At 47.8% G+C, this 22,901-nt stretch overlaps 2 protein-coding genes across 2 annotated transcripts; both read right to left on the bottom strand.

The window, feature by feature from the left end:
- Nucleotides 1-4,309: 4,309 nt before the first annotated feature.
- Nucleotides 4,310-10,062, bottom strand: LOC309542454 (olfactory receptor 1f45-like; the record flags this gene model as incomplete). The annotated part of the gene is made up of 2 exons (XM_082241253.1): nucleotides 9,190-10,062; nucleotides 4,310-5,265 (listed from the first exon to the last, which is right to left on the bottom strand). Exons 1-2 carry the CDS (start codon nucleotides 9,959-9,961, stop codon nucleotides 4,310-4,312), a joined length of 1,728 nt encoding a protein of 575 aa, XP_082097379.1. The 5' UTR covers nucleotides 9,962-10,062.
- Nucleotides 10,063-14,328: 4,266 nt separating this feature from the next.
- Nucleotides 14,329-22,648, bottom strand: LOC309541387 (olfactory receptor 5T7-like). The gene is made up of 2 exons (XM_082239217.1): nucleotides 22,270-22,648; nucleotides 14,329-15,851 (listed from the first exon to the last, which is right to left on the bottom strand). Exons 1-2 carry the CDS (start codon nucleotides 22,366-22,368, stop codon nucleotides 14,883-14,885), a joined length of 1,068 nt encoding a protein of 355 aa, XP_082095343.1. The 5' UTR covers nucleotides 22,369-22,648; the 3' UTR covers nucleotides 14,329-14,882.
- Between the last annotated feature and the right edge of the window lie 253 nt (nucleotides 22,649-22,901).

Here is a 22,901-nt window from a genome sequence, read left to right on the forward strand (position 1 = left end):
GAAGAAGGAAAGAGGAGGGTCTGAGAAGAGAGAAAAGTGACGTTGAAGGAAGCCCAATAGTAGTCATCCTGCTATAAACAGATATCTGTCCCACCAAGAGTCTTTTGCATGCTTTCTAGGTAAATACAGAACCAGATCCATACCTTTAAAAGACAGTTGGAGTGCATGGTTTCTTGCTTTACAGAAACAATGGCAGAAGTTAAAGTGGAGGAAGAAAGGGACCAAAATCGTGGGTTTTAATAATGGCAGTGGTTTGAATAAAGCAGGCATGGAGAGACACTGAGGGGGTGTTGTTTTAACAAAAGCAAGCAAGCAAATTTCTACAAGCAGAAATAGAGACTGGTAGAACACAGAACTGAACACGAGAAAACTCGCACCACAGAGTGTTTCGAAGCTCCCTTTTCTCTGTGCTCAACGCTTCTTTTAAATTGCCACCTCCCTTGGCAGGATTTTAAGAAGCATAATATCACTCTGGGCTAGGGTTGGGGGGGCATGGTATTAGATTCAGCCCACATTTAAAGGAAAACCTTCCTAATTTGCACTTGCTGAAACAATATGGAACTCAAAACTCAGGCACTGGTTGAAATTCACACTCCCCTGGATTTGGCAATGCAGTTCTCCATTCAAGTAAGGTGTACACAATGCATATCCTGGGGTTAAGTGAGCATATAAATATAAATAACACAGAGAGAGGGGGGTTATATCGCAAAAATTGCAAAACAAAAATGTATATATTGGGAGAACTTTGCACCAAAATGCTGATGAATCTTCATGTGGGGTTGAAGGAAACGATTCTCAAACTGCTGTGCAAATATGAGAAATTGAGAGATTTGCCCATCCTTACTCTGGACAGAGTGAATCCAACCCAAGCAGGTTGCTTAAAACAGTGAGCATTTCGAAGCTTTGCTGTCCTGCATAGAAGATTGCATCACTTTGTGGCCAGCTGTAAATCAGACAGCCTGCACTATTAACCCATTTCTCAGATTGCTTTCTCCCTTTTTCTTTGATTCATTAAACCACCCTGCACAATGTTAGATAACAGCCAGTTTAAAATCTGCATGGTTTTCAACAAACTGGTGCCTAAAGATGAGTGATTCCTCCCTCAATCCCCATTGCAAATGAAACCTTTCTTGGGTCTGGGGGCCAATTCATGGGTCCCTTCCTTTCTCTGCTCCTCACCTGGCATCTTCCTGCCGAATGAACTCAGAGGGAAGCTGTGGCTGCTCCTGGAAGGCTGTAGAGAGCGTTGGTTTCAGATGCTGCTCCTGCTTCCAGGTCACCCAGCGAGGAGAGCCAGGCAGAAGGATCCCCAGGCCAGAGATGGAAGAAGGAGAGAGAGAGACTAGGTGGGTTTTAAGGTCTCCACCTTTCCCCCCTCAGGAGAGGAGGGAGGCAAGGCTTGGACTCATGTTCTGCCCAGAGAAAGTTATGGTTGCCTTCCTCACCAGAGACCCTCAAACATGGCTGTGTCCTGCCTGCCTCCTGTGGGTCCAGCTCTATCAGGGAAGAGGGCTGTTCTTGAGTGTTTGAGGAGCTCCTGAATGATGGGCATTTGCGTCACAAGGAAGAAAGATGAAGCAGCCTAGGGAAAGACATCTCTCCCCCGGGGTTTATTTGTCTTGGTAGAAAACATTGGTGCCAAGAGTGCAGGGTGGGACCCGAGGAGGTCAGGGAATAGCTACCGTATTTTTCGCTCCATAAGGCACACCTGACAAAAAGACGCACCTAGTTTTTAGAGGAGGAAAACAAGAAAAAAAAATTCTGAACAAAACAGTGGATGTATGATTTTTGTGGTTCATGCTGTGGCCACAGACATGTGATCTGATGGTGAGTTTGGGGTAGCCCAATGCAAAAATCCTGAGGATCAATGTGGATCTGTGCTTTGTAACCACATTTTTGCGCCATTGCGGCCCCATGAAACAGTGGGTGCATGATTCTTTTGGTGCAGGCTGTAGCCATAGACATGCTATGTGATCTGATGGTGAACTTGGGGTGAACCTGAAGCACCACTTTAGCTAATGGGGCCTCCTGCTGCTACCGCGCCGCCGGAGCCCGATTTCTGTTCTCATCCTGAAGCAAAGTTCTTAACCTGAAGCACTATTTCTGGGTTAGCGGAGTCTGTAACCTGAAGTGTATGTAACCTGAAGCATATGTAACCTGAAGTGTATGTACCCTGAGGTACCACTGTACATATATCTTGCCATATACATGAACATGTAAGAGGTCATCAAGCAACACAGTTGGCATAGTCCTCTATTGGCAGCCATGTCAACTGCAGCAAGGTGTTTTATCTCTCAAAGAACTTATAAAAGAGTGAAGCCAGTTATAAAAACTTCATGGTTTTAAGATGTCACCATCCAAACACTTTGCTTGGAGGCATGTTGGATGAGCCTCGGATTAGGAGAAAGCAAGTTGTCTCACTAAGCAAACCCCACTTCTCCTTCTTCCCCACTCTCTCCAACCCAAAATGTTTGCTCTGGTAGGAGTGAACTTCAATGATTGATGTAGCAGCTACAATGTGGTCCCTGACAGCTGGTGTGGGGACATTCAGTTGGGGAATCTGCTGCTGCTTCCAGGAGATCCGGTGAGGAAAGCCAGGTGGGAGGATCCCAGGACCACAGTGTTGGCATGCAGAGGGCTGGGAGGCCAGCTGGCTAGCCCCGGCTGGGTCATCTCCTTCCAGCTATCCTGCTCTGGAGACCATCACCTCTGCCCTGACGTAAATCAGCAGCCCAGGCTTCTGAGCCAGGGCACACTATCAGCAGATCGACCTGCGCACGCAGAATAGGCGTGAGGCTTGTGGAAGCATACTACAACTACAGATTTATTAAGCATAAATCAGGACAAAGAAACATGTCGTCTCTCTCTCATGTCGTCTCAGAGAGAACAGCCAAAAGCAAAAGCTACACACACAACAGAAGTTCCCAGCGAGCTGTGCCAGAATGTAAACAGACATTTGACACACAACAATTCCACACGTCTGCTGCTTAAGGTGGAATGGAAATGTCAACTGCTGCTTCCAGGTGATCCGGTGAGGAGAGCCAGGTGGGAGGATCCCAGGGCCAGAGAAGGTGAGCGGGGAGTAGAGAGAGTGGTTGTGTTGCAAGGCCCACCTTGTCAGGAGAAAATGCAGACCGGTCCTGGCACTCATGTTGCAAGGGGTTGCACTAGATAACTCTTGGGACACCTTCCAACTCTATGAGTCTGCCCAAAGAAAGGTCCCAGATTATGGGTGCCCCTCTGTGCTAAAGATATTGTCATATCCCCTAAGGAAGAAAGGTGAAAAAGCCCAGAAAAATTCATCTCTCCCCCCCCCCCAACAGAAGAGGTTGGAAGCAATGTTGTAGGATGGGGCCTCTTAAGTATAATTGGTTTAATTGCCACAGAAATGGAAAATGCCTGTGTATTAATGAAGGTTTAAAATGGAAAAAGTGGCTAAATATGTCTTGCTAACATGGGGTTTTTCCACAGTAGTTTTTTAAGGGACTCTAAGCTCCTAAATGTGCTAATAATTACCTGTTTGTTGTTTTACTCTAAACTGTGTGTAACCTTTGATCATGTGATGAAGCTATGGAGTTGCAAATCCGCCACTTGAAAGCACGGTGGCTGTTTCTATGAATGCCGCAGAGAATTAAAAGGACATAAATGGGTCTCCAAGAGCTGCCCAGTCTAAGGTCAATGGAGACTGAAATGCAGGCTGTAAGGGAGAAACACAGTTTGGATTTTTGGAATTATGTTGTATTTCTAAGATGTTTCATGGGACAAAGCACTGCTGACTGAAATCACTATTGCTGAAATTTACCTAGGAAGGGAAGCCTAGAGCAACCCTAGCAATTCCTATTGGCTTGACGCCGCAGAGCCATCAAAGCTGCCCTCTGCTGCCACCTGCTAGAGTCTCCAACAAACACACCTTTTCCCTATCATCTCCCTATGTTCTATCTCTCAAAAAACTAACAAAACAATGGAGCCAGTGGAAAAAATGTTCCTGGTTTCAAGATGCTACCATTGCCCCACTCCAAACACTGTAACCGGAGAGCTGTTAGATGAGATTTCTTTGCCTTGGACTGGAAACAAATGAGGTCCCTCAGTAAGCAAAGCCCACCTACGCTTCCTCCCTCTCTTCCCACCCTGGCATTCCAGTCATGCCTTGGAAGGTGTTATCCACCCATAATATTAAGGAAAGACTCTCTCATTGGATTTGTCAGTGTCTACAGTTTCTCCCTCTTCATTAATTCCCACTTATCAATTTCCCTGTTTCAGCAGACATGTTCCAATGAGACCCTGCAATATAGACAGCCAGAAATGAGATTCAAACTGTCCTCCGGCAGTTCAGAACCTTCCTCAGGGCTTCCTTCACCTCCTTGTTGCGGAGGCTGTAGATGAGGGGGTTCAGCATGGGGGTGACGATGCAGAACATCGCGGAGATCAGTGTGTCTATCTCCAGAGAGTAGCCAGTGCTTGGGCGGTTGTAGTTTAGGAACCCGTTTCCGACACAGAGGGTGACCACAACCAAGTGTGAGGCACAGGTGGAGAAGGCTTTCTTCCTGCCAGTGTTGGAGTGAATCCTCAGAATGGAGGCCAGGATGTAGAAACAGGAGAAGATGATGAAGAGGAAGGGAGCCAGGCCTACAAAGATGCTGGTGATGTGAGTAGCCAATTCATTGATGCTCGTATCACTGCAGGCGATCTTCAACAGCGGAGGCACATCGCAAAAGATTTGGGGAATCTGGTTGGCTCCACAGAAGTGAAGCCTGGAGGCCAAGGCAGTGTGAATCGCTGAGTCCAGGAAGCCCCAGACCCAGGAGGCCACAGCGAGATGGATGCACAGCCTGTTCCTCATGAGATGGCTGTAGTGCAATGGCTGGCAAATGGCGGCATAGCGGTCATAGGCCATGACGGCCAACAGGGCAGGCTCACACCCAGCAAAGCCAATCAGAAAGAAAGCTTGTGCCAGGCACTGGTTGTAGGAGATGGTGTGACTCTGGCGCAGGAAGTTCACCAGGATCTTTGGCACGACGACAGAAGAAACACAAATGTCCAAGCAAGAGAGGTGACTGAGGAAGAAGTACATGGGGCTGTGAAGGCGGGAATCCATCAGGACCATGATTAATATCACGAGGTTGCCCGTGACGATGGCCAAATAGGCAGCTAGGAAGACCAAGAAGAGGGGAACTTGGTCACCTGGGGCTCTGGAGAGACCCAAGAAGATAAACTCCCCAACCTGTGTTTGATTCTTTGTGTCCATGAAGAAGAAAAGAGGGGGATCTGAGGAGAGATAAATGCGGTGTTGAGGGACGTTAAAAGGCTTCAGGGGTCACTCTGCTATAGAAAGATATCTGTACTATCAAGTTCAATTCAGAAGAAGATTCCCCCCCTCCATTCTCATTTGCATTCCCCAGTGTTTATTTCAAAAATAATACCAAGAGGCAACTATACTCCCCCCCCTTCAAATGTCTCCTCAAATGCACCATTTTGGTAAAACCCTAAATCCACACGTCTCTTATCTCCACCCGAAACAAGGAGGTGCATTCGGGTTGCCTTGAACTATCCCGGTGTCCTTTACGAAGTCTAAAACTTAGGGGTGAGGATGGGGGGAAAGAGGGGTGACTCTGATATTGTCCTGGGCCAGGAGTCAGCTTCACCTGCCTGGAGGGGGAGATGGCAGAGTGACTCCACCTGCACCTGATCAGCCTTCCAGGTCACAGAGGAGAAGGCACTGATGAGAACCAGCCGGCTTCAGCCTTCTTAGGTAGAACTTCCAGCAGCACGTAGATCTGGCATAGGCAAACTCCTGCCCTCCAGATGTTTGGGATTACAATTCCCATCATCCCTGACCACTGGTCCTGTTAGCTAGGGCTGATGGGAATTGTAGTCCCAAACATCTGGAGAGCCGGAGTTTGTCTACGCCTGACTTAGATGCTGGAAACAGTGCCTGTGGTTCCTGGCCATACTTTGCTGCTTCCTGCTCTCTGTCTGGACTCTTGGCTTCATGGTCATCCCTGACCTCTGGCTCACCTGACTAGGTTGATTGCTGTTTGCCCGACCCTCAGAACAGTCTTCACTTTGTATGCCAAGCATAACTCAGAGACTCTTCTGGTTTTATTTTTTATTTTTGGCCACACACTCCACCAAGCTCTGCATGCTGTTGTCTGGCAACAGGAGTATGGCAGATATCCATTAGACAATTTCAACTCCCACTGATTTCAGTGGAATAATTAAACATGACAATCTTTCACTAGAAAGTTCAGTACGATCCCCTGTGTGAATGGACTCAGTGGCAAAACTCAATAAAAAAAGATTTTTTTTAAAAAAAATACCACATTGACACCGGTGGCTTAAAGCTCTATTATGCTTGTTTTGTTAATGAGTACTTGCATATGCTTAGCTGCTAACTATGAATTTAAAAAGAGCAAATAAATGGAAGGATGCTGCAGGGACCAGGAGGGGCTTGTTTGCTGGTGCCCCCACCAAATACCACTCTCTGGGTGGTCATCTGGGAGTCCCCATGGCTCCAAAGTCCAGCCCAAGCTGCACAACTGACTCTGGCTGGCAGCAGCTCTCAGGGTTGGGCACAGAGGCGAGGACTTTCCCCCTGCCTGGTACCCAAGATGCTTTAAATTGGAGATGCCCAAAAGATTGACCCAAGGACATTCTGCTTGCAATGCAGCTGCTCTGGCAATGAGCTCCAGTCCCTCTTTGAACTTCTCTCTCCCTTCTCCTTTCATGGTAACACATTCCTTGCATTGCCCTCGATCAAAGAAGACTCCAGTCTTTTGGAAGGTGGGTAAATGACAGCTAGGCAACTCACCGTTTCTTGCTAACTAGTTAGCTGCTGATGGCTGGCCAGCTCTGGATTCCTTCTCCTCCTTGGGAAATGGAGACCTTGAACTTCACTTTACCTTGGGAAGAAGATACATTAAGGCCCTAATTTACCACCACTAGGAGTTCTGAATACAACCAGTTGTGAGGAGGCAGCTTGGGCAAAATCTCTTCTCCAAATGTGACACCAAGGAAGGGCCTTGAAGATCTCATGTTGACACCAGGGCCCATGTTCGTTGTGAGCAAACTTCTCTGTTGTCTGCCTTGTGGGTTGCTGGCTGTCTTTCCTTGTAGGGCAGCAATTGTTGCCTTGTGTGTTGACCATGGGGATATCTGTGCACAGAGAATCCACAGAGAGGAAGGCTGCAGTTGCAGTGAATCAAAATGTCCCATGGGGGTAGGATATTTTTGCAGGTATGCTAGAGCCAAGCGCAATGGATGGTGTCCTTTAATTGGGGCACCCTTAATTGCTGGTAGGGAGGGGGCTGGAGGCCAGCAGTAACCTCAGAGTTATTAAGTCATGTTATGGAAAGTGTGTCCTCCTGGCGAGATTTAAATTCCCTTTGAGACTCATTTTCACCATTGGAGCTCCTGTGTGGATGTTGTTAAGCCAGGTGAGAAATCAAGGAAGGAAGAGCTATGGGGAAATTAAAATTCTATCTCTCACCTGCCAGCCACCAACATTGTAGGCACTTAGGACAAAGAGGAGGAGACTCTAGTGACCGTGGCTAGTAAGAATGTGGAAAGCCAACACAGGAGATGTGGAAGGGCACAGCTTTTGGGAGACTGCCAGCGTCCTGGGCTGTGCCTGGACCAGAGAGGAAGAGAGTCTTCTTCCATGGAGGAGGTCCAGACATTAAGGGCTCTCCCAAGGAAGATGGAGCAAGTTTGTTTACTCCTGCGCTAGAGGGTAGGACTAAAACCCAAGGCTTCAATTACAAGAAAGGAGATTTTGACTCAACATCAGGAAGAGCTTTCTGATGACAAGAACTGCTTAACAGTGGAAGGGACTCCCTTGGTAGGTGGTGGGCTCTCCTTCCTTGGAGGTTTCTAAGCAGAGGTTGGATGGCCTTCTGTCATGGATGCTTTCGCTGAGATTCCTGCATTGCAGAGGGTGGACACTAGAGGACCCTTGGAGTCCCTTCCAGCTCTATGGTTCCATGTGAGGCTACTCTCAAGGCTGCTCTGGAGGCTGCCGGTTGCAGCAGCTAAGCTGGTTGTGGGAGCAAGCTCCCACCAGCAAGGAACACTTTGTCTGAGGCCACCTTATCCCTTATAGTCCCAGGAGGTCACCATGTTCTGCAGAAGAGGCTATCTTTGAAGTCCCTGAAATATCCAAAGCTTAGTCCATGGCAGTTTGGAGCAGTGCCTTCAGAGTGGCTGCTCCTGTTTTGTGTAGTAAGAATTGTTGTTGTTGTTGTTGTTGTTTACACCCCAGCCATTCTGGGCAGCTCCCAACAGAATATTAAAATCACGATAAAACATCAAACATTATAAACTTCCCTAAACAAGGCTACCTTCAGGTGTCTTCTAAAAGTCAGATAGTCTTTTATTTCCTTGACCTCTGATGGGAGGGCATTCCGCAGGGCAGGGGCCACTACTGACAAGGCCCTGCTGCTGGTACAACATCCGTGTTCAGTTGGGGCAGATGCCCCTTATTTGTATTTTCTGGAAACAGCTGAAGATACTCTTCTTCTGGCAAGCTTCTTCACGCAGTTGGGGAAGGGTCCCGCAGATTTACACTTGCTCATGAACCTACCAATCCCACCTCTTCCCACCCACCCAACTCACTGCAACAGAGTTCAAGATTTGGCTTAACTCAGCATCCAAGCATAATGCACAAGCACTGGTGGTTTTGTTTGTGTATTTGTTCTTTATTGACAATATTTATTGACAACATTTTCTGGGTCACTTACATTAAAAAGAAACACAGCTGTGAGCAACAAAATACAAAGCTTTAGTCATAACAAAAGCTGTCAGCGGCAATGGAAAATAAATGAAGATTTTAAAATGAAGAGTATTTTCCAAGATTCTCTGGGGAAATAAAATGGGTTTATCTATTTATATTAGCTGGCCCCAAAGGCCTGTTGAGTATCTTTGTCTAGGACAATTTCAAATAAAACCCAAGTTTTCTTGGACTAACTCCCTCTCACCCCACATGCTTCTGTCTCCCCTACTGCCCCTCTTGTTTGTCTCCTTCCACTAAGGAGTTAACCAAGGAGTCTGGAAGGCCGGTAGCCTAGTGAGAACCACAGACTGAGGGAACCTAGCACCTCCTTTCATGCCCTGTTTTGGGGCCACTGGGCTTTGCAGGGAAGACAGCTGGCACCTTCTCCTTCCCTCCCGCTCACCTGCGCTCTCACTGCTTGCGAGAGGAAGTGCAGAACTTCCTCTGGCTTTCCAGAACCTTCCTCAGGGCGCCCTTCACCTCCTTGTTTCGGAGGCTGTAGATGAGGGGGTTGAGCATAGGGGTGATGATGCAATACATGGTGGAGAGCAGGGTGTCTATCTCCAGAGAGTAACCTGCGCTGGGGCGGTAGTAGTTCACCAGTCCATTTCCGAAGTAGAGGACAACCACTATCATGTGGGAGGTGCAGGTGGAGAAGGCCTTGCGCCGCCCAGTGTTGGAGCGGATCTGCAAGATGGAAGCCAAGATGTAGACGTAGGAGATGACGACTACCAGGAATGGGCTCAGGCCCACAAAGATGGTGGCTACCTGAATGACAATTTCGTTGAGGCTCTTGTTCCCACAGGCGATTTTCAGCAGCGGCGGGAGGTCGCAGAAGATATGGTGGATCTGGAAGGCCCCACAGAAGTGTAAATTGGAGGCCAAGGCTGCGTGGACCACTGAGTCCAAGAAGCCTGAGACCCAGATGGTGGTGGCTAGCTGCACGCACACACGCGGGCTCATGAGGTGCGAGTAACGCAAAGGCTGGCAAATGGCGGCATAGCGATCGTATGCCATGGCGGCCAACAGCCAGCACTCAGAACCTGAGAAAGCCATCAGGAAGAACATCTGGACCAGGCACGGGTGGTAGGAGATGGTGTGGCGGTGGCGGCGGAGATTGGCCAAAATGCTGGGGACAGTGACGGAGGAGTAGCAAACGTCCATGCAAGACAAATGGCTGAGGAAGAAGTACATGGGGCTATGAAGGTGGGGATCCAGCAGGATCAGGCCGACTATGGTGAGGTTCCCCAACAGGGTGACCAAGTAGATCAACAAGAACACCAGGAACAGGTATGTCTGACCATGCGTGATCCCGGAGAAGCCCAGAAGAACAAATTCCGTCACCTGGGTCCAGTTGCTGCTGCCAGCCATGGGAAATGCGGAGATTATCTGTAGAGAAAGAAGGATGGCGTTTGAGGGAAAGGCTGCCAGGCAGAGAAGGGAAAGAGAGGAAGTTCCTGAATTGCAGGGAGTTAGAGTAGAGGACCTTTACAATGCTACAGTTCTGTGATTCTATGATCGTAAGTGGTCTTCTACCCACTCAGACCATTGATCCATTTAATTCAGTGTTGTTGTTGATTAAACTTCTTAGTCTCTTGTCACCTGAAGGTCTCCAAGTGACTTATGGCAAAGGAAAATTATACAATACATAATACCATGTGGAGAGGGGGGGGAGTCATATTATATGTTGATATTTCACTTAAAATTCTATTGGAGGGGAGGGAAACCAGCCATATAAACAGGAGGAGCGTCTCCACCCCCCATCATTCAGGGCGGACACTGAGGTCCAGCTCCAAGAGCCTTCTGGTGGTTCCCTCACTGCGAGAAGCAAAGCTTCAGGGAACCAGGCAGAGGGCCTTCTCGGTGGTGGCACCCGCCCTGTGGAATGCCCTCCCAACAGATGTCAAAGAGAAGAACAACTACCAGACTTTTAGAAGACATCTGAAGGCAGCCCTGTTTAAGGAAGCTTTTAATGTTTGATGCACTATTGTGTTTTAAATAACCTGTTGGAATCCGCCCAGAGTGGCTGGGGAAACCCAGCCAGATGGGCAGGGTATAAATTATTATTATTATTATTATTATTATTATTATTATTATTATTATTTCCCTGACCACATGCAAATAATAAACTAAGTAACACTCTGACCCACTAATAAGCAAATGAACCTCCATCTCCCCCTAGTCCAAAAAGCATTCACATCGAACTAACGGTTTTTCTCCTTTAACCTCCCCACCCAATAGTCTGGTGTCAAGGCCAGCTGTTACAAATCAGTGGTGGGTGGGTTAGGGTTCTCCAGGGATGGTTGGACGGCTCTCCTCTCCCTTCAAAGGGGGATGGGAACAACCCTGCTTTGGCAAATAAGAGGTGCTGTGGGAGACATCCCCAAGTGGCTGGTGGCCATGACATTTCCTCTCCACTCCCAGAATTCCCATCTCTATTCTTCAGGACCTGCCTTGGTCAGGAAAGGAAGGCGGAGAGGAGCCTGGAATGACAAGCACCACAAGCAAGCTGATGTCTCCTCCTCTGCCTTGGAAGAGGCAACGCAATGAACCTTTTGTTCTGCTTTGAGGATGTGGGGAAGCCAATGGGATGTGGTGGTTAGAGTGTTCTGACTAGGGCTGAAGACATAATCATAGGCTTGGGGAGTTGGAATGGACCCCAAGGGAGAGAGCAGGGTGTCTGTGTCCTGGAGAACAGAGGACTGAGCGGGGGTCTGAGAGCCTTCTCCAAATATCTGAATATGGAAGGTGGAGCAAACTTGTTTTCTGCTGCTCCAGAGGGGAGGCTCCAAATTACAGTAAGCCCACAACTTATGGGCATTTAATTTGTGCGCATTAGGCTTTACGCACATGACCCAAAATCACAAAAATAAATAAAAAGGGTGTGGAAAGAAGGGGGGAGGTTCCCAGGGAACAAATGACCTTGGCAATTCCACTATTTATTGGACGCAGCGTGTTTTGACTATATGTGATTTTGGCTTCTGGTGCAATTCCCAGACTGTAACCCCCACATAGGCTTTGGGCTCACTGTAGAAGAAAGGAGATTCCAATTAAACATTGGGAAGAATTATTTGACAGTAAAAGCCGTTCAATAGTGGAAGGGGCTCTCTCAGAGGGTGGTGGACTCTCCTTTCGTGGAGGTTTTTAAGCAGAGGTTGGATGGCCCTCGGTCAGGGATGCTTTAGCTGAGATTGTTGCATTGCTGGAGATTGGACAAGATGACTTTTGCAGGGCCACTTTTGCTGTGACACTTCTAGTTGGAAGAGACTGGAAATCAGATGGGGGCAGCAAGATGATCTCTTGCGGTGTGCTGTCTGCTGAAGAAAGAGGGCTTGTTCGCCTCCACTTCTATTCTGCTTCTATATTTGCAGATAAAGCAAATGTTTCAGAGACCAGAGACCAGGTCTGAGTCAACATAAGGCAGCTTCATGTAGTCTTATATGTTCCATAGCTACTATGTTATGGCATGGAGACAGTAACTCCATGGTAGTTTCTCTCTCCAGTAACCTCCCATTCCAAAGAAAGTCAACCATAAGTGAACATTGCACTCCCAAATATCTCACTGCTGAGGGATTGGGATGTGAAGCCCAGAATTATAAACTCCTTTGTGCATTGAAAAGTATGTATTGGATAAGATTTGGGGGAGGGGCGGTGGTGGGGGGAGAAATCTCTTGCTGTGTCAGCTCCATATATAGGTAAAGGGTAAAGGGACCCTCACCGTTAGGTTCAGTCGCGGGGTTGTGGCGCTCATCTTGCTTTACTGGCCAAGGGAGCCGGCGTACAGCTTCCGGGTCATGTGGCCAGCATGACTAAGCTGCTTCTGGCAAACCAGAGCAGCACATGGAAACGCTGTTTACCTTCCCGCCTGAGCGGTACCTATTTCTCTACTTGCGCTGGCGTGCTTTTGAACTGCTAGGTTGGCAGGAGCAGGGACCGAGCAACGGGAGCTCACCCCGTCACGGGGATTGGAACCGCTGACCTTCTGATCAGCAAGTCCTAGGCTCTGTGGTTTAACTCACAGCACCACCCACATCCCTAGCCCGATATATATTGTCCCATAAATGAATTTATTATTTATTGCATTTATAACCCACCTTTTTCTGCAACATTCAGAGAAGTGCAAATTTCGGCGGCTAGCAGAGTTCTTGTTCTCGTATCATTTCAGCAAGTGTGAATGGGGCAGATTCGCGTTCAAATGCAGACCAGACTGAATTGCTTCCCCATCCCCAGTCCTCTCTGTGTCCTGTGAAGCTACTAACCTGGAGACCCCCCCAATGGGAGCCCAGTGAGGCTGGGCGCTTGCTCCTGCCCCCGTCAGGATGCTCAGCTCCAGGTCGTCCTTCCCCTTCAGCCTCGGGCTTCTTCTGCACCAGCCTTTCCCTGCACCTGCCTGCTCCACCTTCACGGGGCCAGAGCACACTGGCATCCGAGTGGCAAGAGAGGGCCTGCCATCGGGGCTCTGGAAGGGAGATCCCTGCTTCCCAGGTGAGCCAGGTGACTCCCTCTGCATTGCATCCAACTAGCGGAGCCCTGGCAGGGAGAGAGGAGTTATGCCCAGGCGGGACCCAGGGGATGCTCTCGTTGCAACTGCAACACGCAAGTTAACAAGGAGGGTTGGGAAAAGAAAGCCACTCTCCCCGGGGATTTTCTGGAAGCCAAGAGGAATGGAGCAATGGGAGTCCCATCGGAAGAATTGCTCAGCGGCTAGATGTTGATTTACACACTTGACGTATTCCTACCCCACCTTTTAATTCAAAGAATGCATAAAGGGAATATGGAATGTTGGATGTGTCATTGAAAATTCTACTCAATATTGATCCAGGGTAGATTCCAATGTATAGTTAGCCGAGTAAAAACTTGAACACGTTGCAGGATTCCCCGAAAATAGACCAGAGGCAATTGTATTTCACTCAGCAGAGCTTCACTGCTACTGAAGGCAAATGAGCATCATGGTCACAAAGCCCAAAAATTCAGGATTGGCACTGACCATAAGGAATCCAGTTGCAGCAGACTTAACTTAAACTTAGAACAACTTAGAATAAGTCTAAACCTTAACATTATGTACAGAACACCACACCATACAGAAAAAGAGACCGAAAGAGAGAAAAGTGAAACCCAAGCTCCTTCTGGCCTTATTATTATAGTCGGCATGATAAGACTTTGGCCACCTCATGAGAAGAGAAGACTCCCTGGAAAAGACCCTGATGCTGGGAAAGATGGAGGGCACAAGAAGAAGGGGACGACAGAGGACGAGATGGTGGGACAGTGTTCTCAAAGGTACCAACATGAGTCTGACCAAACTGCGGGAGGCAATGGAAGACAGGAGGGCCTGGTGTGCTCTGGTCCATGGGATCATGAAGAGTCGGACATGACTAAACAACTAAACAACAAATAAACCTGAAAAGCATAAATAAAATTCTAAAACAAAAACAACAAATATATTTAAATGGGGCTGAAATCTAAGCAAATGGACACTCACTGTAAAGACCCATTTATCCAGCTACCAGAAGAAAAATGTCTTTGTTTCCCCACCTCCGGAAAGTGCAGATAGTGGGCTCCTATCTTGACAGAAACGCTGTCCCACAGAACAGGGGCAGCCCCACTACAACCTCTTCACCTTTGAGTTCCTCTTCTTAGGTCTCCCAAAGTTTGTTTCTACTTCGCTGTCACCACTGCTGTGGCCCAAGCTGTGAAAAGAAACAGGCCTATGAAAACAGGAGAACATGTAAGGAAATTAGCATGTATTGGCTCCTACAGAGCCAATTGTTCACGAAGAACCCTTCAATGTAAATAAATACAGCAATCCACAGTTTAGAGTCTCTGGTTGGAATAATGAGTTTTGACGGGTCTCACCAGTTGCCTGCAGTTCTCTGAATATGGGAACTATAGGCATTTGTGGTGGGCATGCCCAAAGGTGGCATATTTGGGGGAACAAGTGCTTAATAATGTAAGTAAAATTACCCATCAGCATGTCAGCAAGTCTTCAGAACTTCTGTTACTCAATCCGTATTTCAGGAAGTGGGTTTCTCTGTGGTCTTAGAGGATTACTTTGAACTCACTAAGGGCAATGGCAGGGTCAGAGGAGAACAGAGATGCCTTGGTCAAAGTCCACCTCTCACTTCCTCTGTGTAGAAGCGTATTCGTTCTTCTGCCCCCCCAGAACCTTCTTCAGGGCTTCTTTCACCTCCTTGTTGCGGAGGCTGTAGATGAGGGGGTTCAGCATAGGGGTGATGATGCAGTAGAGTGTGGAGATCAGGGTGTCAACCTCCAAGGAGTAGCCTGCGCTCGGGCGGTTGTAGTTCACGTTGGCCATGCCAAAGTAGACGGTGACAACGATCATGTGAGCAGCGCAGGTGGAGAAGGCCTTGTGCCTGCCAGTATTCGAGCGAATCTGCAAGATGGCGGAGAGGATGTAGACATACGAGAGGAGGATGAGCAAGAAGGGACTCAGGCCCATGAAGATGCTGGCCAAATGGAGCGTGATCTCGTTGATGTAGGTGTCGCTGCAGGCAATCTTCAGGAGAGGCGGGACATCACAGAAGATGTGGTCAATCTGGTTGGCCCCACAGAAGGACAAGTGGGTGGCCAGAGCGGTGTGGATGGCCGAGTCCAGGAAGCCCCAGATCCAAGAAGCAATGGCCAGCGGGATTCGAACCTGGCTGCTCATCAGGCTGCTGTAATGCAGAGGCTGGCAAATGGCGGCATAGCGGTCGTAGGCCATGACGGCCAGCAGGGCGCACTCGGAGCCCGCAAAGGTCATCAGGAAGAACATCTGGGTCATGCACTGGTTGTAGGAAATGGTATGCCTCTGGCGCAGAAAGTTGGTCAGGATCTTGGGGACTGTGACGGTTGAGTAGCAGACGTCCAAGCAGGATAAATGGCTGAGGAAAAAGTACATGGGGCTGTGGAGGCGCGAATCCAGTTGGATCAAGGTGACAATTGTGGTATTTCCAAGAACAGTGACCAAGTAAATTGCTAGGAACACGACAAAGAGGTAAATCTGGCCATGTGGGATGCCTGAGAAGCCCAGGAAGATGAACTCCTTCACCTGGGTCTGATTCATGATCTCCATAGGAAAGTTAATCTGTGTCGAGAAGGAGAAACAAGAAGTGTGGAAGAAACAGGATGGAGGTTCCTCGCTCACCTCCCTTGTTACAAAAGCTCCGTTGCCTAGCACTCTGTTTCTGGGCACAATCCAAAGTGCTGGTAATGATTCATAACCCCTCAAACATCTTAGCCCTAGACTATCTGAAGGGCTGCAATGTCCCATATGAACCTGCCCAGGCTCTGAGATCTTTGGGGTATGCCCTTGGTCAGACACACTTGGTAGGGACATGGAGAGTGCGGCATAGTCCAAAGTTAGTGAAAGTACAACCACTGCTGTTCCACAACCCACCTCACAACCCCACACTTCCCAGAGATGTCCTGCTGGTCCCGGATATGAAGATCATACAATCCTGCTTTTCCCCACGTATACATCAATGTGGTTGCTGACTAATAGCAATGGGGGGTGATCCCCAGTACCAGGGAAAATATACAAGGCGGTCATGTTGAAGGAACAGGTTGCCCAAACCTGACTGTGCAGTCACCCGAACCAGGCCCCAGAACTCCCAAATTCCTCCTTCAAGGATCCATTAGCTAAAATCCATTAGCTTGATCTGTATGACTAACACAAACCCAGCTGCATAAACAGAGCCGTCTCCTTTATCAGTCCATGAAGGCTTAATGGATGGCCTTGTCAGTTCCGAGTGGAGACGGGATGGCAGATCTGGGTCTTATCTTATAGGTTGTAAATATCCTGACCACGCTGACGCATAGACCTTGTAAGACAGTCCTGTCAATCCTGTCAGCCCCCACACCCGGGGATGGCGCCAAGAGTTCTCCTATAGTTAAGTGACCTTCTTACCCCAAGATAAGAGTACAGGAACAGGAATATCTGTTTATGCTCAAGGATGTAAACCTACGTGTACAAAAGCATGAGGCTGGATTCCTGGGGAGGGGGGGAGGGGACCTAAAGGGGATATATACTGTATGTAACTGCTCTTTCAGTGTGCTTGCTGTGAACCGATCACGCAGTGCCTTTCTGCTATCTGGAAAGCAGAAATAAACTCTTTCTCTGAACCAACCCTCGGTGTCTTTTTGGCTCCTTCCTCCCTGCTGACCAAGAGCACTTGGTGCTGTCTATTTTTCCAGCAGCTGCTGCACTCCCTCCCGGGAGCAATGCACACCCAACCAATGGGAAAGGTCTGAAAGGCTACAGTGTTACACAAAGCACAGATATATCCCTCTATCAATAATATGCACACTATTTCAGCAAACCCATAGGTGGAACAAAGGAGACATCCGCCGCAAGCTCCACCGGGCTGGCAGGCAGCAATAGCTTGAACCTGCAGGGATAACCCAGTGGCTCCTTCCTCTGCTCCTCCTCCTCTTCTTTGTCTTTTAAGTACATAAGAATCTAAGAAGAGCCTGCTGGATGAAGCCAACAGCCCATCCAGTCCAGCATGCTGTCTTCACAGTGGTCCACCAGATGCCCCAATGGGAAACCACAAGCAAGATCCAAGCAGAATTAAAGGGAAGTCCTCTTTCTGCACATAGCTGTTGGTTCTCCTTCTGCCCATAACTGCTGCATTATGGGGAAGCCTTGCTCCTTTTCTCTTGCATCCTGGGAAGTCTTGCTTATAATCTGCCTCTGCACAAACTGCACAAAACTGTTCCAAACGCCAAGACATTCCTTCCTTGTTCAGTCATCCTAAGCTCATGGAAAACAACATGACCTGCTCTTCATGCCTGTGGAGACAGAACATAGCCATGGTGTCTATCAGCCTTCCAAGGCCCTCTCCTCCATCAATTTGACAAGGATATTGAAAAGCTAGGAGGTGTGCAGAGGAGGGCGACCAAGACGATCAAGGGTCTGGAAACTAAGCCTTGTGCAGAACTGTTGAGGGAGTTGGGGGTGTTTAGCCTGGAGGAGAGGTGCTATGGAACCCATCTTCAAATATCTGAAGAGGCTTCTCATGGAGGATGGAGCAAACTTGTTTCCACCTGCTCCAGAAGAACCAATGGATTCATATAGCAAGAAAGAAGATTCCAACTAAATATTAGGAAGACTCTTTGGGCGGTGCGAGCTGCGTGAGAGTGGAATGGACTCTCTCAGAATAATGAGAATAATAATAATAATAATAATAATAATAATAATAATAATAATAATAATTTTTTACTTATACCCCGCCCATCTGGCTGGGCGTCCCCAGCCACTCTGGGCGGCTTCCAACAGGAGATTAAAAATACATTAAAACATCAGTTATTAAAAAACTTCCCTGAACAGGGCTGCCTTCAGATGTCTTCTAAACATCAGATAGTTGTTTATTCCTTTGACATCTGGTGGGAGGGCGTTCCACAGGGTGGGCGCCACCACCCAGAAGGCCCTGTGCCTGGTTCCCTGTAACCTCACTTCTTGCAGAGAGGGAACTGCCAAAAGGCCCTCAGAGCTGGACCTCAGTGTCCGGATTGAACAATGGGGGTGGAGACCCTCCTTCAGGTCTACTGGACCGAGGTCATTTAGGGCTTTAAAGGTCAGCACCAACACTTTGAATTGTGCCCAGAAATGTACTGGGAGCCAACGTAGTCTTTCAGGACCGGTGTTATGTGGTCTCGGCAGCCGCTCCCAGTTCCCAGTCTAGCTGCCGCATTCAGAAGGTGGTGGACTTTGTTGAAGATTTTTCAACAGAGGTTGGTCATGGATGTTTTAGCTGTGATTCCTGTATTTCAGGGGGTTGGACTAGATGACCCTTGGGTCCCTTCCAACCCTACAATCTTCTTCCACATCAGCCTGCTTGCTCCCTTAGAGATGCTGGAAGAAAAGGGGCTCTTCCTCATGTCCTCATGGCAGGATGTGAGAGAGGGGTCTTTTCTGCAATCACACCTTGATTGTGGGACATCTTGCACAGAAGAGTCAGTCGTCCCAACTCCCTTATCCTTTTCATAGCTTAACATCTATTTATGTCAGCAAGGATTTGCCTAGACAGGTTAAAGCTCTTATGCTGGAGAACGCTCCTTTGAGCTCTTTTCATCTACTGCGCCTGTCTGTACTTTTCATTTTGCTGTTTCAGCTGACATTTTGTTATTGTTGCCTTTGTGGAATGTGGAATGAATGGGGGACTGGACCGGACACAATTTTAGAAAAGAATAAATAATGAATTGCATAAAGCAAACGATGTACACAACTTTTGGAACTCCTCTCAAATGCAAATATTTTGGAAACCTGTTGAGGCTAGCATTTCTGATATGTTAGGACATCATATCCCATTAGAAGCCAAAATATTTCTACTGCGTTACCCCAGGATGTTACCCCAGAAAATGACCGAGAAATAGTAATCAGCATTATAACAGCTGCAAAGATTGTGATGGCTAAAAATGAGGGGCATGGGAATGGTTTAGGGGGAAACCTAGCATATAGTAACAATGATTAAATTAGCATAAATCAACCTAATAGATTTTTGGGGAAATTGATATGTTTTGGAATGTTTTGGAACAGTAAGTTTACTGATAAAAGCCTTATGCTGCTTTCAACCTGTTTTAATGGTATGAATATCTCTTTATGGATATATTGGTTTGCTTTACTGAATCGAAATAAAAAAATAAAAAAGAGGAAAGAGGAAATAGTCAAATAGTGTTTCTGTTCAAGATAAGATGTTATTTGCAATGAACAATACATTTACCATGTCACGACTAGAGGCAGAGGTGAAAAAAACGTGGACTGGAAAAAGGTTCAGATGCAGGATTTCTAAGGCAGGGTCTCCAGCTGTTGTTGGACTACAATCAGGGATGATGGGAGTTGTAGTCAAAAAATGGCTGGAGACCTAAGTTTGGGAAACCCTGCTCCGAGGCAGCCTTCATCCACTTCCATCATCCCTAGCTAACAGGACCAGTAGTCAGGGATGATGGGAGTTGTAGCCCCAAACATCTGGAAGGTGCTAAATGGATGAAGGCTGCTTCAAGGGCATCTCCAGACTATTGCTCTTTTGCAGGAGGGATTAAAGCACAGACCCTGAATTTAAATCTGTGCAATTAAAGTGGATTAAAGCACTCTGTTGCCCCAGCACAACTCATCCACTTTAAAGAAGATTATAAAGAAATTCTGTCCTTGGTATGCCTTCCCCCCCCCCTTCTTAGTTTGATTCCCTGGCACCATATTTGTATAAATTAACTATCCCAAAATACAGATGTGCCTTCTTCACACTGGTCAGATTGGATGTGATGCCCTCTGCCGTACTTGAGGGCAGATACCAAAAGATTCCAACTGAGAAACGGCTCTGCCCCATCTGGAAACAGTGGCTCATGTTCTCCTGCCCTGTCCCCTTTGCAAAGATCTGAGGAATGAGATCATCACCCCACTCCTACTTACCATCCCAGGCCGCCCATCTGCGGCCACATTGTTCTTTCTTTTATCAGATCAAAATGATCAGACAACAGCAAAGGTTGCTAGGTTTATCGAGGGTGCAGTGAGATTAAGGGCCACTATCTAAACGATAATCTTGGTCATTTGATTGCTCTTTTTACCCATTGTGGTCTTTTTATTTGTATATATTGCTTGTTTTATGTTGCAATAAAGGTAAAGGGACCCCTGACCAATAGGTCCAGTCATGGCCGACTCGGCGGTTTCAGCGCTCATCTCGCTTTACTGGCCAAGGGAGCCAGTGTACAGCTTCTGGGTCATTTGGCCAGCGTGACTAAGCCGCTTCTGGCGAAACCAGAGCAGCACACGGAAATGCTGTTTACCTTCCCGCCGGAGCGGTACCTACTTATCTACTTGCACTTCTGACATGCTTTCGAACTGCTAGGTTGGCAGGAGCAGGGACCGAGCAGCGGGAGCTCACTCTGTTGCGGGGATTTGAACCGCCGACCTTCTGATCGGCAGGTCCTAGGCTCTGTGGTTTAACCCACAGCGCCACCCGTGTCCCTTATGTTGCCATGGCCATTGGCTAATGCGAATAAAGTTTATCTTATCTTTAAAGAAGAAGCTGAGGTTTGGAAACCGATAGGGCAGTACGGGGGGGGGGGAGGAGGAGGGGAATGAGTGTCTAACAGGAAGATGCATAAACACTCAGCAGGGAAGTGAGGGCAAATGAGCATTGCCATGCCAACGCCCTGCTAAAGCATACCAGAACAAACGCTCCATAAAGACCAGCATATAATCTGACCTCTGCATATGCTTTTCTGCAGCCAAAGTAGGATGAACACACAATAAACAGCTTGTCTGGAGAAAACCCTTGATCAAAGATGTGTTGCTGGACTATAACTCCCATCAGAAGGGACGGCTGGATCAGGCCAATGGCCCACTGAGCCCAGCCTCCTCTTCTCACAGGGGCCAGCTAGATGCCTGTGGGAAACCATCAATCAGGATTCGAACACAAGAGCAGTCTCTCCCCTCCTGTGGTTTCCAGCAACTGGTGTCAGAAGCATCGCTGCCTGCAACTGTGGAGGCAGCACTTAGGCATCCTGGCTAGCAATCATTAGGAACCCTCTCCTCCCTGAATTTGTCTAATCCTCTTTGAAAGCCATCCAAGGATCTGCTTAGATCAGTGCCAGATTTACGTATAAGCTAAACAAGCTATAGCTTAGGCGCCCCCTCTCTTAAAAAAAATTAAAGGAAAAAAACCCTGGATGTACATTTCCAAAATATAAAAGCAAATAAAATAAAACCTAGATACAGCAACAGTGTTTTGTGTTGTGTAGGCTCCTATGATGTAAGTCATGGGCCTTCCCTGCTACCCTGCTCCCAAAAATATCACACATTTGCTCGTTTCTATATATATAGGGTGCCTACATTCTGCATGGACTGCAAGAAGATCCAACCTCTCCATTCTGAAGGAAATCAGCCCTGAGTGCTCACTGGAAGGACAGATCCTGAAGCTGAGGCTCCAAGACTTTGGCCACCTCATGAGAAGAGAAGACTCCCTGAAAAAGACCCTGATGTTGGGAAAGATGGAGGGCACAAGGAGAAGGGGACGACAGAGGACGAGATGGTTGGACAGTGTTCTCGAAGCTACCAGCATGAGTTTGACCAAACTGTGGGAGGCAGTGGAAGACAGGAGTGCCTGGTGTGCTCTGGTCCAGGGGGGCATGAAGAGTCGGACAGGACAAAACAACTAAACAACAACAACATTCTGCATGGACTTGTTGCATGGCCACATGTGCAAATGGCTTTAGATACCTATTAGGTCCATCAATTACCATATAGCATACATTCAACACAAAAAACTGTGACCCTTTGTTGTTGACAAAGGATAGCTGGAGATATCAAGGGCCCCAGTACCTTCAGTAGCTTAGGGTCTCATCAAACCTAAATCCGGCCCTGGCTTAGATCCTTCAGTTGTGTGCGCACAAAGACTTCCCCATTGCAAATGACACTTAAGAGGTGAGAACAGCATCCCAGCTTTCCCTAAGACTCCTGGCCAGAAGTTCACCTCAGCAGCCCCCTATCGCTGCCCTCGTCTTACCTGCACAAGGTCAGGAATCGGGTCCTGTGCTCCCTGAGCTGTGAAGCTGCTAAGAGCTGGAGCAGGTATTTCATGCTTTGTGTGGCCCAGGGGAAACATGCTCCCGTTGCCAGCGGTGGTGAGAAATCTGGGGAAACGCACACAGCCCAGTGGAATTGATGTCAGCGGGACCCATCACAAAGTAGACAAAGTTCTCCAGAAGATGTCATCATCCTTATCCTCCTCAACAGATTTATTACCCAGCCTTCTCCAGAAGGCCCCAGTGAGGGCTTCAGCAATATAAAATACAGCATTAAGAACAGTTCAAAATAAATTAAAGCAAATAGGAACAAAGGAAGTGCCAACTGGATCAGGACAATAGCCCATCTAGAACAGCATTTTATTCTCACAATGGCCAGCCAGATGCCTCTTCTGGAAAATCAGGGAGCAGAACATGAGTACATGAGCACTGTCTTCTCCTCTGGTTTCCAGAAACTGGTGTTCAGAAGTAGTACAGCCTCCAACTTGTATGACAACCAGCCTCATATAACCAACATGCTTAAGTCTAATTAGTGCATGAAGGGGTTAATACCATAGAGTAAGCTGTCCTGCCAGGCTTAGCTCTGTCCACTTCCCCCTCATCTGGGGAGGAA

The sequence above is a fragment of the Podarcis vaucheri genome (genome assembly GCF_965113315.1).
Source record: "Podarcis vaucheri genome assembly, chromosome: 10".
Taxonomy (NCBI): domain Eukaryota; kingdom Metazoa; phylum Chordata; class Lepidosauria; order Squamata; family Lacertidae; genus Podarcis; species Podarcis vaucheri.

Excerpts from the sequence above, each read along its gene's own strand:
- LOC309541387 (XM_082239217.1), bottom strand. The coding sequence starts at position 22,368 with ATGTTTCCCCTGGGCCACACAAAGCATGAAATACCTGCTCCAGCTCTT. Across the intron at positions 15,852-22,269 it reads CGATTCCTGACCTTGTGCAG|ATTAACTTTCCTATGGAGAT; the intron begins GTAAGACGAGGG and ends TTCTCGACACAG.